Source organism: Bos taurus, chromosome 16, assembly GCF_002263795.3.
Source record: "Bos taurus isolate L1 Dominette 01449 registration number 42190680 breed Hereford chromosome 16, ARS-UCD2.0, whole genome shotgun sequence".
NCBI classification, from domain to species: domain Eukaryota; kingdom Metazoa; phylum Chordata; class Mammalia; order Artiodactyla; family Bovidae; genus Bos; species Bos taurus.
Genome location: NC_037343.1, coordinates 4,832,743 through 4,847,319, shown reverse-complemented (window position 1 = coordinate 4,847,319; position 14,577 = coordinate 4,832,743). Strand labels below are relative to the sequence as shown.

The 14,577-nt window shown below is 48.2% G+C and overlaps 1 protein-coding gene across 2 annotated transcripts; it reads left to right on the top strand.

Annotated features, from left to right (window-relative positions):
• The first annotated feature begins 2,222 nt into the window (after positions 1 to 2,222).
• On the top strand, positions 2,223 to 14,183 carry C16H1orf116 (chromosome 16 C1orf116 homolog). Of its 2 annotated transcripts, NM_001098464.1 has the most exon segments (4): positions 2,223 to 2,361; positions 7,300 to 7,485; positions 9,841 to 10,018; positions 11,234 to 13,685. In NM_001098464.1, coding segments are annotated over 3 exon segments (1,794 nt in total). In that variant the 5' UTR covers positions 2,223 to 2,361; positions 7,300 to 7,380; the 3' UTR covers positions 12,745 to 13,685.
• Positions 14,184 to 14,577: the final 394 nt, after the last annotated feature.

The following is a 14,577-nucleotide window of genomic DNA, read 5'->3' as shown; positions in this document are numbered from 1 at the left end:
ATAGTCCAGGCCTCCTTCCCAATTCTCTTGGAAACTCAGAGACCTGATAATTCTCCTGCACCAAAGTAAAGAAAGCAAAGAAAAACCAAGCAAGATCCCAAGGAAAACATTTAAAGATATGGAGAGTGAAAAACACCACATTCAGAATAGCGATTTGTTTCAGCTGGACTGTATGTCTATTTTGAGGAGGCAGGAAGGAATGGAGGTGCAAAGTTTTTAAACAACCTCTACTGTAATGTTAATGTTCTATTAGGTATAGTGCTGTTTGTTATGCCAAAGTATCTGAAATATATCATCATTTTCAAAAAAAGGATTTTTTTGAAAAAAGGAAAGAGAGCAATAGTAAGATCATTTTGTCTATGTCCCTACTTCTACCTGGGAAAAGATAGGGGCCCTTCCTAATTATTCTAATTTTACTATAAACTGAAAAACTGTTCACAAACAAGACTATGCCTCCTCTCATCTTTGAGGTTAATGCTCATAGGTCAACTCATTTTTTTTAAGCAAGTATTCAAATCGCACACCTATGAAGCTGGATCAGCTTCAGTGACTGAATCCTTGGGTGTAATTCTAGTTGCATTGAACTGATTTGGAGATGCCCTTCCTGTTTTGTTAGTATCATGACATCATACATATTTGAATGACACATTAGGAAGAGAGATCATCAGTCAGCTGACTAAATGCTCAGGCAGCTCTGTTATCCACATGCACTGATAGGTGCTAGTTATTCCAGGCTTCCTCAAACCTCCTTTCTCCTCACTAGTCCTGCCCTGCCTCTTCTGTACTTTAGCCCCATGATCAGTGCCCTTCTGCAATGATCACAACTGCAGAGATTACACAGGGAAAAGATGAAAGTCATGTGTCATTCTTGTTCTAAAGGACAGAAACAGCTACAGGACAGAAATGAGGCAAGAAGGGTGAGTCTAGTTATTGGAATTAGACCTGCACATTATCTGTGTACTTCACGTTTCCTACTTAGGATTTTTCTCCAAAATAGAGAATGATTGGTATCATATTAATACAAGGCAAACTTAGCATCATACTGCCTGAGTTGAAATCCGTGCTCTGACACGTCCTAGCTACATGATCTTGAGCAAGTCATTTCTCCTTTTTGTAAAAATTTGTATAATAATAGTGCCTACTTTTCAAATAAAGAATAAATGAAATGATGTATGAAAATGCTTAGCACAACACAATTCCCAGTGCATAGCAAGAGTTTTAACAAAATGTTGGCAATTACTATGTGCATTCATTTTAATTTTTCTTCCTGCCCTTTGGTATCGAGGATACCATATATCCAGGAAAATCCAGTTTCCAAGCAAAAGGTATATCTGGTGAAAGTGATTGCCATTCCTAGAGGAAGACTCCTTCCTGAAAGCTTTGGATTCTCTCACCTACTATCTTCGCCCTACTTTCTTCCAGATCTTTTAACTACAGGTACCAGAAATCTGCCATTGGAAGGAGATAGGAGTTGCAGAACTGATTGGTAGCTTCTTTCGTTTTTATTTCTTCATATTCATTGCTACCTTCCACACACAGCTAAAAGACCAGAGACCCAAACGACGGCGTACATGTTCTCTCCTTCAAGGCTGTCCGGTCCGTTTTTTCATCAGAATAGGGATCTCCTGAGAGAGAAAACAGTTTTATTTCCCCCCGAAGATCTTTGTCACGGTGTCTCAGGGCCAGCGTCCCTGTCCTTAGACGCCTTCATCCGTGGTCCTGAGTGGAGCTGCTAGGATTATGAGCTGCTGGGAAAACACTTAAGGACGACAGTGTCTCTGAAAGACTGGAAAAGCGACTAGCAAAACTGGTCACAAAGGATTTTTACCTTGAATAATTCAGGGGAATACTTCGAGAAGAAGAAGGTAGTTACAGATAGAAATTCAAGCTTCATACAGGCGCACGGAAAAGCACACTGCCCAGTGGACTGCGTGTCTCTGAATCAACTGTATCAAGATTTTTAAAAGGGATAACAGGCCATCTCTTGTCCAAGCCTCAGCCCAAACCAGCGGCTCCTCCTCCCGGCCCTTGGCTGTGGTTAAAGGCTCTCTATTGGCTCTCAGCGAGGGAAGGAGGGCCGGAGGCGATTGGCCAAGTGAGCCGACCCCGCCCGCGCCCTCCCCGGGGAAACAGCTGGAAGCAGACGAGGGGAGGGAGGCCTGGGATTGGCTGGGAGTCGGGCTGGGTGGGGTGAGGCCGCGCGGATGAAGCCCTTACCTGTCCAGGTGAGTCAGGAAGAGGTCAGAAGACGAAAGCAGTAGGAGACTGGGCACGCTGCCTCTGTCTCCGTCTCCGTCTTCGCCCTTTGTAATACGAGGGTATTCTCTTCTTTTCCTCTCTTCAGTCACCCGCCCATTGAAGGTGAGTTAATTACTAACCAACTATTGCTTACTCTGCAGCAAGAGTCGGGGTCTTCGTGGGAAGTCAGAACTACAGAGTTGAGCCCTTTATAACTTTCCTCTCTCTTCCTCAACTCTCTGAGTCCAGTAGGGCACCAGAGTAGGTTGATAGCTGGAGACAGGAGTGCTTTTCTGGAGACCAGGGCTGAGACGCGTTTGTTTATTTTTTTATTTCTTTTTTTTTTTTTCATCTGCCTGTTTAGGTTGGATAAAGCATATTATGCAGGCAAAAAGAAAAGAATACAGGTTTGCTTTAGAAATTTCCAACTCTGCGCAATTGAAATTGAGTTGTGATTTTGGAAGAGAATATTTGGAGTAGGTGGAGTAGAAATGGAAAATCGCCCAGGGGAGGAAAAGTGCTTTGTTTTTCCATTGCATTTCTAACAGGAAATTTTCCCATAGCTTTATCAACTCAATGTCTATCTTTATTTAAATAAAAAGTGTGGTGTGTGTGTGTTCAGTGTGTGTGTGTGTGTGTGCACGCGCGCGTGCGATAATGGAGCTCCTTGTGGAAGGGTGTGGAAGGTGTGAGCCATGCTAGGTTGTTTGTAAGGCGATGTGAGGTTTGGTTACATTGGAAAAACTCCAAGTCAGGTTACCAGCTCATCTTTGGAAACCCACGGATAATCTGGTTGCAAAGTCAAGCCTATTTGAGTTCAACCTCATTAAATTTCTTACTTTGCCTGTTAATAGACACAAGGACTGGCAAACTGGAAGCTACTCAACTGTGCCAGGGCCCCACCCACATTAATACTTCACCAGAGCATGTCAAATCTAGTAGGAATTCCTATTAGAATGCACTGTGGCAAGGTCCAGAGAGGAGAACCAGACTAGTGCTGTGGTTTGCTTCGCGTTCTTTCAGGTGTCCCAATTGGCAGTATGTGTGGCAGTCTCCCCGCACATGGACACTGGGTGTAGAAGTCAAGTCAGAGTAATAAGTCAGCTCTCCGTCATCTAGCTTGTGGGGGTTAACACTCTCTTCCTTAACTTCATGCCTTTTCCTCCTGCTTCCAGAAAAAAAGGAAGTGGGAAGATCTAATGTCAGGATCCCAGAGCGTGGCACGCAAGCCCTGAATGAATTCCTGGCACCTGAACCTTTAGGCTCTAGTTCAGCCCACACCCCAGAACCAGCCCGCCAAGCTCACTGACTGAAGGCTGCCACAGATGGTGACCTTGTCAACAATAAAGATGAGCTGCGATATCAAGCAAAGCTCTTCTGCACAGGGGATGTTTCCACCCCACCCTCTCTAACTCCACTGGTGAAAGAGGCAACTATATAATTGCCTAAACTTACATGGAAACCTGCCCATGTGCTTGTGGAGAGGGATACACATACAGTGCAACTTTTAGTCTTCTTGGCCTTCTTAGGATGTTCTCCAGCCCAAGGCACATTTGACTGGTCAGCAGGAGAACTGGAGACCTGGAGATAGGAAATCTCTTTGACCACTGGGGAGAGAGATGAGTTCTTAGAGGATTTTGGGTGGTTTCATGGGAGGAGGGTGGCAAGAGGGCCTTCAGATTGTTCAGGAGGTACAGAGAAGCCAAATAGGAGTGAGTCTGAAGCCCTCTTCCCACCCCACCCCGTCCAGACACCAGAATGCCACATGCCATTTTTTTACTCTCCTCCAAGGCTTGGCTGGCTTCAGGGAGTAGTTAATATTTAATATGCCTTTGCACGGGTGACCCTGATACAGGCTGTGCACATCTCTTAATCCACTCCTTTCTCCCCTCAAGCTGCCCAAAGAGGTCAGTATTGAAAGATACCAAACTCTCACCTTGAGTGTTTTGCCTGTTGCTCCACTTATCAAGTAGAAATACCACAGATTTCAATGGCCGCCCTGAAACAACCCCCAAGTTTCAAGCTTGTAAAGTTGGTGGAAGGAAATGCAGCATCCAGGTCAGGTCAGCCTGGTGAGGGAAGGAGAGAGAGTAGGAAGAAGAGAAGGCGTCTTCACAGTTCAGACTTTGAGGATCAGAACACTGGGTGTGGAGAGGAGGTGGAAGCACATTGGGGCTCATTTGGCTTTGGTTTCAGCTTCAGGTTAATCTCTGTGGTGATTCTGTCATGCTTACTTGAGCGTCAGCGGCATTTAATGTCATTTCTTTACTCTGGAAATATCTGTTGTTGGGACAAAAAGCTGAATTTTCAAAAGAGGATGTTCCTGGGGTTTTCAGTGTTTAATCAAGGGTGGCCAATGGTCCTTTTTTAGGTACATGGCCCTCTTGCATGTGGAAAGCCTTTGTGATACCCTCTAGAAGGGCTGGGAGCCACAGGCTGTCCCATACATGCAGTTACATAGATCGTTTCATACTTCCCATAGGAAGGGGTTAGAAAGAACCCCAGATTTCTTAGCTGTCAAATGGAGAAAATATCACATCCTGCCTAAGCTAGCAGTTTAAAAAAAAAAAAAAAACTCAATTAGCATATCTGAAAGCACTTTATAGACTATACCCTACTGTGTTTTTTGAAGCAGTGCTGTTCATATTGTTTCTATCTCTTCCAGCTGCTTCAAGCCATCCTTGGTTCCAAAGTGAGAGTGTAATAGGCTTCCCTTGGAGGAAGGAGAGGCTAGCAAACCCCTGTAAAGTCTGATGCATGCTTGGAAGAACAAGGCAGTCATTTTTCTCTGAAAGGAAAAGGCAGCATCTGCTCATCTGTTCACAGAGAACATTCCATTAATTACAGTGAGTCACTTTTAACAGTTACTGCCCCAATGTTACAGATAGGAAAGCTAGAGCCAATAAAACAGACCCTTGGACCTACACTGACTTCTTGGAAACAATACCTTTGTTTTAATAAAGTTTTGCATGCCCTGGGCCTACTGGGGCTGATAAATGTTACTGTAACTGAAGGTGTTTCCCAAAACTCCATTAAGGCACATATTTTCTGGGAAATAAAATATTTGGAAAAGAGCTTTCAGTAATAGTGTATAAGCCAAAAGAGAGACCTTCTAACAGTGCAACTCAGTAGACTCTAGAATGAACGACAAGTGTCTTCATCTAGCATTTTTTGAGTGCCTTCTGTGTGCCTAGGCTAATGGATGAGAGATGAGGGATGGATCCTCTTTGTTGGTCTCAACCCTACAGAATGTTAGAAATGAGTTAGTACCTTTGGAAGTCAGTGACCTAGTCAGTCATTAAGGGAGAGGCTAGCTGAGGTGACTGAACTTCACCTCGCATGACTTCTCACGTTTGTTTCATTGGGGTTTTGGATAATGGGGAACTAGTGAAGAAACTTGTGAAGGAAACCCAGGAGTTATCTTCACCCATGTTGATTCATCACTGCACTTCATCTCTGTCCCCTCTGGTCCCCTCTCTGTCTCCTAAGAGGCTCTGGGCCCTCGTGAACTACACATACCTTGCTCACAAGGGATTGACCCTCTTCCTTCTCCATTGTTCTGCCCCTCCCTGCCTGTGGCACTTGAGGGCCTCCACCCCAGCAGGAGAGGAGCTCTGGGAGGCCTTGTGCTTGTCAGCTTGAGGTGGTTGGCAGGCTGACTCCCCCAGCACAGCCCAAACCTGACTTTGGCATTGGAAGCAACTGTTGGTACAGGCTGAAAAGACAACCTTCCCTAGAATCTGAACCCCAAATCTCAAGATGTCAAATCAAATTCAGTTTTCCAGGACATTTTTCCTCTTACTGGGAGCGTAGGAAAAGACGGTAGAAAATAAGACATGGCATTGTGAGGAAAACATGGATTCAGAATCCAACAAACTATATTCTAATTCTAAACTCTTCCCCCATGTCCTTTCTTGATCTTGGAACTGTCTTTTAATCTTAATTCTTCTAGAATTTCATTTTAACATGGGAGAGTCACCTTTGGCCTTTCCAACTGTGGTGGAGTTTTCCCCACGGACAGGCATATGAAAACCCCCAGGACTTCCTGAAGACAGATGGCACTAACCTTCCTTTGCTATTTCTGTTGGCACAATGAAATTGAAGCCGTTCTTTCCCTGTGAGTTGGAGTTGGAAGGAAGCTACCTAGGACTTTGCTCTTGTTCAAGACAGATTAGGGAACCTCATTGGGAATACGTGCAGCCTCAGAGGGGGTGATGCATGAGAGAGGAACTAGGTCTGTGTCAACCACTGGGGTGCCATGCACACACCTCCCAGACTTGGGTGATGATGGTGGCTGTGGTGGGACCCATCGCGAGGATGTTGATGATGTGGCTATGGTAGCAGCTGACAATTACAGGGCTGCACACTGCACAAAGTGTTTTAAATGGAGTATCTCATTATAAATTCATGACAACCCTTTGAGGTAGGTACTATTTTGCCCCTGTTCCTTTAAAAAAACAACAACAGTTTTGTTTCCCTTGCTTCAGTCTACTTTGATCCAAGTTGGATCTTGTCTTTTTCTTATTACAAAAACAGTAGTAGTTACTCATTTATTCCTAAGCATTTGCTAATTTACTACCAACTAAACTGTGCTAACTGTTCTCATTTAATCTAATTATTATTAACCCTATTTAACGAGGAAAAACAGACTCAGAGTAATTTGCCTCAAATCACATCACTGTAAATGTTGGAACTGGAATTGGAACCCAGATCCAGCTACTCTTCAGAACCCAAGGTTTAACCCCTGTAATACCAATGCTAGTAATGAAAATCTAGGTTAAGTTCCCTGGTTCAGAGAAAAAAAGTGACTGAGAGAAACGATGGAGCCTCCCTTCTGCTGACCTGCTTCTCCACCACCTACGTCCGTCCTCCTGCACATGTGTGTCCAGCTTGTGTGTCCCTGGTGCAGGCTGGGGGCCAGGGTCTGGGCATGGCTGAGCATGGCCCCTTCCAGCTCTCTGCTTGCTTGGTGTCCCGGGCGCCATGCTGCTCCAGGGCCTGGGCAGAGCCTCGCTGGAGCCTGGCTCAGCTCACACATGGCTTTGATTCTTCTCTTTTCAGGCCCAGCCTGGGACATTCTTCACTTCCCTTCACTTCCCCTCTGGGAGCCCCTTTCACCACCCCTGCACCTTGCTTCAGGCGATGCCCGAGAGAGAGCTGTGGCCAGCAGGGCCTGGCTTGGAACCCGCGACCCGCGTCGGCAGCTGCGACAGTATGATGAGCACCACCTCCACCCGCTCTGGATCTGTACGTACTCTCTCTGTCTGCAGCCTGGCCCGCTCTCTGCACCCTGCCCTGCCCTGCCCTGCCCTGCCCACCACCATCCTTGCTCACTGCTCCTTGTCTTTCATCTTCCTCGTCAGGGAGTGAAGCACGCCAGGCAGTATTTTGCCTCTGAGTCACCCCCGCTTCTATAGAGAATAGGGTGGGACAACCCCAGACAGTAATAAGACAAATGAGACTTTTTCCCAGTTCTCATTAGGTTGGGAGGTTTAATTCAGATGAGAGAATGGGTCAGTGATCTCAGGCCACAGTGAAAACAGAGTGTAGATCCCTGTGGATTCCTCAAGTCCTCTGCAATGAGCAGCCTCACTTCAGTCTTTCACAAAGATCAAACAGCACATAGCAGTTAAGAGCCTGGGTTCTGGAGCCAAGCAGATCTGGGTTCTCTATATAGAAGCTCCATGATCTTGGGCAAATTACTTTATTTCTCCAAGTTTCAGTTTTAAGATGAGGATAATGTTAATCCTGAATTCATAGGGTTCTTGAGAGGAATAAATGAAACACATGTAAAGCATTTAGTACCTGCCTCTATCTAGAAAAGAAATAGCCTATCTGTAAGTAGAGATTGAGAATCTTCCAAAATCATTGTGTTTATTTGTGACATGTAATAAGTTGTAGTTTTTCTGGGCATGGATTTAAATCTCAATTACTATAAGATTGGTGTCAAAAAATAAGTCTGCCCTATGTCCAAATATAAGCATTCTTTTGTTATAGGTGCTTATCACATACATGATAACCCTTGATAATGTATACTTTATTGCTCTATATCCTATATGTAGAGATATTTCAAAGTTTAAAGATCATAATGATCTCTACTGAATGTTGAAGATGTTTAGTTGGTGAGTTTTAATACGTAAAAATGGAGTAGAAAAAGCAGCACATAATGCACAGAAGCTGAAAGTGCAGACAATCTGTATATAATTTCTTATTGACCCTAGATGATGGGGCGACAGAGATAGCTTCCTGTCTGTTAGGCAGAGACCAACGTGAATAGTTACATAGCACTGGACACAGAATGTGGCAGGAGTTAAAGGTTGTCAAAATGAATCACCCACAAAGGAGAAATTCAGAGCTGGAGTCTTGGCAAGACTATTTTAGGAAGAAGAGGGCAATAAAGAAGATTTTGTTCACAGAACCTCTGGAGCCAGCATCAAGGCTTCTAAGGGCTATATTTGGGACTTCCCTTGACATGTAGGCCTCCCTCAATCAACTGACAGATGACTCCTTATGGAGCCTGAGGGACTGGAAAAGTCATTCCAACAACCATTTCCCCTCCGCCTGAGATATTTTCAGGGTTTTCTCAAAATCTTTCCTGGCCATCTGAATGAGTCTGAAGAATATATAACTCTGCAGTGACTCAAACATTAGGAAGAAGGGTAGAGACACTAGGAAGGGACTCAGGCCAAATCTCCTGTATTCCCATCTGCCCTTTTTGTCCTCCCTTCAACCTTCAACTTTGGAGAACAGCTATTCAATGGATCTTCCTGGCTTTGCAGAACACGGCAGTAAGAATCTGAAATGGCCATAACCTGTTCTTCCAAACATGCCTGTGTGCTTTTTCATAATAAAAACATGTATCTCAATTTCTGCATAATATTTAACACTAAGTTGCTCTCCCCTCTCCCTATACCAGTCTGTCCACCTTCCTGCCTTAAGTTAATATTTGCTTAAGAAATGCACACTTTTTTTAATGTTAGCCAGAGCCAAATGCCATCAGGAAAGTAAATACACAAGGGGAAGAAAAATTCTGCGTGGAATGCATTTCAAAGTCAAGTATAAATTATTTAGTGAATTTATCTGTGACCAGTCATGCCACTGTTCCTATTGGCCTGGCAGCGAGTAGTTGACTCTCTTTCCTGTTTGTTCTCATACTGTCCTTGACATGCCAGATCAAGGATGCAGAAGTACTTTGAAAAGTTCAAAGCAATACCATTTTAGGTATTGCTTCAGGTGTAAGATCAAATCATTATGTTATACACAAAGTTGAAGTACTTGACATAGGTCACACAGAGGAAGTAGAACCCAGGACCTTCTAATCTGTGCCCGTAAGCGTTCCACCCAGGACTTAGCAAATGAAAAGCCCTTTGCAGTCTGCCTGCCCAGCTGTCAGAGCTGGGTGCCAGGGGGACCGCAGCCCGACAGGCTCTGCCCTCCTGGTGCTTGCGGCTTCAGGAAGCAGCTCCAACAGGTCTGCAGAGTGGCATGGTGGGCAGGTGTCCGGTTCTTCGGCATTCCTTCCCCAAGGCAGGGTGGCTCTTGGGCCCCACCAGTTTCTGGAGAGCTGCCTGTCACAGCTCCCCCGCCCTCTCCTCACTCCAGAGTGACAGCAGCTACGACTTCCTGTCCGCTGAAGAGAAGGAGTGTCTGCTCTTCCTGGAGGAAACCATTGGTTCCCTGGACACCGAGGCTGACAGCGGGCTGTCCACCGAAAAGTCTGAGCAAGCCACAACTCCCCAGGTTCCCCGAGCACTGCCCAAGACCCAGCCTGCCCCCCAGGGTAAGACAGACTGTCTAAAAAAAAAACAAAAAAAGACTACATCCTCCTGGCCGCTTTCCCTCTTGTCTGCCCTCTGCTCTAAGAGTCATGGGCAGAAGAAGGAACAAGCACTCTCCTCTCTACTTGTGGCTAGAATAAAACCTTGTCCCTGGAGGGAAGGAGGGATTGTCCAAGATAGCTTCTTGTGCCTTTGTATGAAGTATCAAAAGTCTAGGAGGGAAGGGGATTTGACCAGCTCCCACTCTCTTATGGAGACATTCTAAAGCCATATGACCACCAAGGTGGGGGAGAGAAGCAGCGAGGGGTGGGTGGTTGGCCCTGGAAAACCTGAGTCAGTCTGGGGAGCTAATCTGGGTGACCCAGAGGATGAGGCTGCAGGAGATAAGAAGAGGGAGGGGCTCCCTTAATTTCAGTGGGTGGCACCTTGAGGGCCTTGTGAGAGAGTGTGAAATGATGTTGCGGCTCAGTAGATGGAGACAAAGATGGCATGTGAGTGTGGCCATACATCCCAAGAAGACAGTCCCATTGGTATTAGGACTGCAATCACTTCTTCATACACTTGGCAAGTATTTATTGACAATATGTTAGACCCTCTGTCTGTGGTGATACAGCAGGAAGTGGGGACGTGGGACTGCCCCTGCTGCCTGGCGCTGATTTCCTGGCCCAGTGGGCCTGATGCTTGTGCTTACTCACTGGAAGGGAAGAGCTCATATCACCCTGTGGCGCAGACACAGCTGTGGCCATTACAGAGTCATCCAGGTGTTTACAGGAAGTGGAGGTGGAAGAAGGCAGATGCCTGGTGAGGCAAGAGTAAATCACTTGTTGATGCTGTTTAAGCTCAGTGCTTTCCACTGGACTCAGTTACCTAGGAGCCCCAGGACAGCGAGAGGGACTGTCCTGAATCCCAACCATCCTGTATCTGTAGAGGTTAGGAAGTACCTGAGTCAGGGACACAGAGCTGTCTGGGCTGCCCTTTGCCCAGCCACCAGGAAATCCTAACCCTTGGTTGAAATAAATCTGCTAAGATTGATCTGTTGTCTAAATAATATCCAGACAAAAGCGTTGTCCTTCAAGAACAAAGAGACAACAACAACAAGCAGACAAAAACCCATCTGTTGCGACTTGGAGATCAGAGTGTGGGAGGTGTTTTCTTTCCCCTTGACACCAGGGTTCTCACTGCCTACTCTTCTTCACCTGTCCCCCTGACTCTTACAGGACATCCAGAGGAAATAACTGGCCGAGTACCAGAGCCAAAAAGAGTGACTCCATTCAGCTCAGCTCATCCACCTGGGCCCCAAAGCCTGGGCCTCAGGTCTGGCTCCTACAGCCTCCCCAGAAATATCCACATCGGCAGAAACCAGAACCTCAGAAAAAGCACCACCCTGACTAACAGCCATAATCCAGGGGGATCCGAGGGACTTGTCTCGGGACCTGAGACAGAGCAGGTCAGCCAGAGCCGTGAGCCCAGGCAGACACTGGCCACACCCCCAGACGCTGCCCTTGAGCTGGACGGGGCACTCATTCCCCCACCGGAGGCTTTCCGGGACACTCAGCCCCAGCAGCGTGGGCAAGGCAGCCTGCCCAGAGGACCAGGGGAGCTGAGCCCCAGGCCCCAGGTCCACCCATCACTTAGCTCCCAGAGAAACAGGGAGCCTGCTCCAGAGGCCATGTCCCAAAAAGCCAGTGAGAAAGGCTCAACCGGGGAACCTGTGCCACCTCGGCCTCCTCCCCTAGTGTCCTCTCGGGATGCAGGCTCTGGAGATGCGGCCGTCCTGTCAGGGGGCCATCCAAGTGCCCGGCCGGCCCCCCTCACGGCCCCTAAGCCCCGGAAACTGCCGCCAAACATTGTCCTGAAGAGCAGCCGCAGCAGTTTCCACAGCGACCCCCAGAACCGGCTGTCCCGCCACTCGGAGGCTGCGCCCGGGGACCCCAGCCCCGCCTCGTCCTCGCTGCAGGAGCAGAGGAAAGCACGCAGGGAAGCACTGGAGAAGCTGGGGCTGCCGCAGGACCAGGAGGAGCCCAGCCCCCGCTTAAGTAGGCCCTCCGTCAGGCTCAAGGAGACTGGCGTTCAGGCCGTGTCCCCGGCCCCAGCTCAGGTCCCCGGAAGGGCCCCGGCCGCTGCACCCACGCAGGGCCCTTCTCCAGGGAAAGCACCAGCTCTGGCCCAGCCACCTTCTCCAGGCAAGGTTCTGGTTCCCGCCCAGGAATCCACTCCGGGGACAGCTCCAGCTGCCAAATCCACACCAATTCCTATCCCGAAGGGCCCGCGGGCACACAGTCCCCTGACTCAGCGGAAGCCAGACTCCGGGCTAACCCTCCAGGAGAGCGGCGTCCCTGGCCTCAGACAGATGAGCTTCAAGTCCAACACCCTGGAACGGTCAGGCATCGGGCTGAGCAGCTACCTCTCAGCCGAGAAGGCTTCCAGCCCCCAAACCAGCACCTCTCTGGAAAAAGGCTCCTTCCTGGACAGGATCTCGCCCAGCGTCTTGCGTAATTCCCGGCCGCGCCCAGCCTCCTTGGGCACCGGGAAGGACTTCGAGGGTATCCAGGTGGGCAAGCTGGCTGACCTGGAGCAGGAGGGGGGCCCCAAGCGCCTGTCTTTCCAGGGGCAGAGCCGAGATAAGCTGCCCCGGCCCCCCTGTGTCAGTGTCAGAATCTCCCCCAAGGGGGTGTCAGATGAACACAGAAGGGAGGCGCTGAAGAAGCTGGGCCTGCTGAAGGAGTAGGCCACTGGCCACCAGCCCCAGCCACACAGCCCCGCCCCGCACCCCACTGCCCGGGCTGGGGCCCAGAGCTCGACTCAGGAGCTACACGGGGTCAGCTCCTCTCCAGTGGTCTCCTCTCTCTGGGAGAGAGACTGGAGCACACATTTATATTCAGAGAAGCTGTGCCAATGAAAGTGAAGTCACTCAGTCGTGCCCGACTCTTTGCAACCCCATGGACTGCAGCCCACCAGGCTCCTCTGTCCATGGGATTCTCCAGGCAAGAGTACTGGAGTGGGTTGCCATTCCCTTCTCCAGGGGATCTTCCTGACCCAGGGATTGAACCCGGGTCTCCTGCATTGCAGAAGACGCTTTACCGTCTGAGCCACAGGGGAAGCCCTCAGTGCCTGCGCAAATAATCCTGAAGAGGATTTCCACAGGAGGCTATGCGTGTGTGTGTGTGTGTGTGTGTGTGTGTGTGTGTGTGTGTGTATTATTCGCTGTACATATCACTGATGCTATTTATATGACACAAGGAGTCATTGCTCAGAATTCTGCTCTGGTTGAAAATTTTCTTATGTCGGGTAGAGTTCAGCCTAGAACTGAGTGAAAAGGCATGGCTGAGCCTGAGAAAAATAGTCAAATGAGACAATAGTTGTACCCGTGACATTAGGCAAATGCAGGGTCACGTGAAACGTGGGTCCCTCAGAATCCCGGCAGTGGATGGAGACTGGCTCAGCCTTTGCTGGAGTCCCCTCTCGCTTCTGGCCTTCTGGACAGGGGCCCACAGCCAAGGAGTCTGTCTGCAGCCCTCTCTCACTGTCCTTAGTCCTGAGGATCAGACACATCCTGACAATCTTGTTGGTCTGTGGAGGCGGGATGAATGTCTACACATCACACTTCCCCTGGGGAAGGTCTTGTCCTTGGGCTTGTTAAATTCAGTAATAAACTATGACGGGCCCTGACTCCGAGATCCCTGTTTTTCCTGCTCTGGATCTCCCATCTGCACAGGACTGAAGCCAGGGCTGGGTCAACAGTGAGTTAGGAACTCAAGCCTAGAGACATTGTATATACCAAGAAACTCTTGAAAGCCTTTGTCTATGTGATTGCAAGTTATTTTTTGATTTCCTCAATTCCTATGGAAAATCAGCACATTACATTCTCTGCTAATTATTTATTTATAGACTGTCAGAGCTGGGAGGGACTGTAGAGACACTCTAATCCAATCCTGTTAGGGAAGGGAAGTGACTCATCATGGTCACTGTGCCATTAGTGACAGAGCTGACATCAGAGCTGGGGCTCCCATTCCTGCCCACACTGCAGGCCCCTCCCCTCCAGCAGGGCCCTTGTCCATCCACACAGCACCCTCAGGACCGGCAGTCACCAGCAGAAGTCTAACCTGAAAGCTCTTCAAGCTCTAAAGTGTCTTCTGAAACAGCAGAGATTAAATGTTCAGGATCATATTTAGTGTTGTGGCTTCTTATTTAATTTGGGAAAGTAGTCATCTAATGACTCATATTAATCCCAAATTCCCTGACCAAGTCATGCAACTTGCAAATACACCAGAGGGTACTGTGGGTAGGCGGTATGGGCTTATGAATACAAGCCCGGAGATTGGACATAGCTGGACATAGCCCCTGCTTCCCCTTAGGAAATACATACTGTTCAGAGATGTGACCTGGTTGGAGTCCACGATGCCCAAATATGGGGGGCGGATAAAGGGAAGCAGGTTGAAAGTGTGCCCTGTAGGTCTGCTGAGCATTTCTGGACCATGTCCTTAGGACCCAGCACATCAAGCCTCAGTGTTTCTGAAAATGATGAGAGGGTTAAGGTAAGGACAACAAATGACTACACCCT

Bases quoted from the DNA above. Each gene is read 5' to 3' on its own strand.
- C16H1orf116 (XM_024976374.2), top strand. From the start codon at position 11,686: ATGTCCCAAAAAGCCAGTGAGAAAGGCTCAACCGGGGAACCTGTGCCA.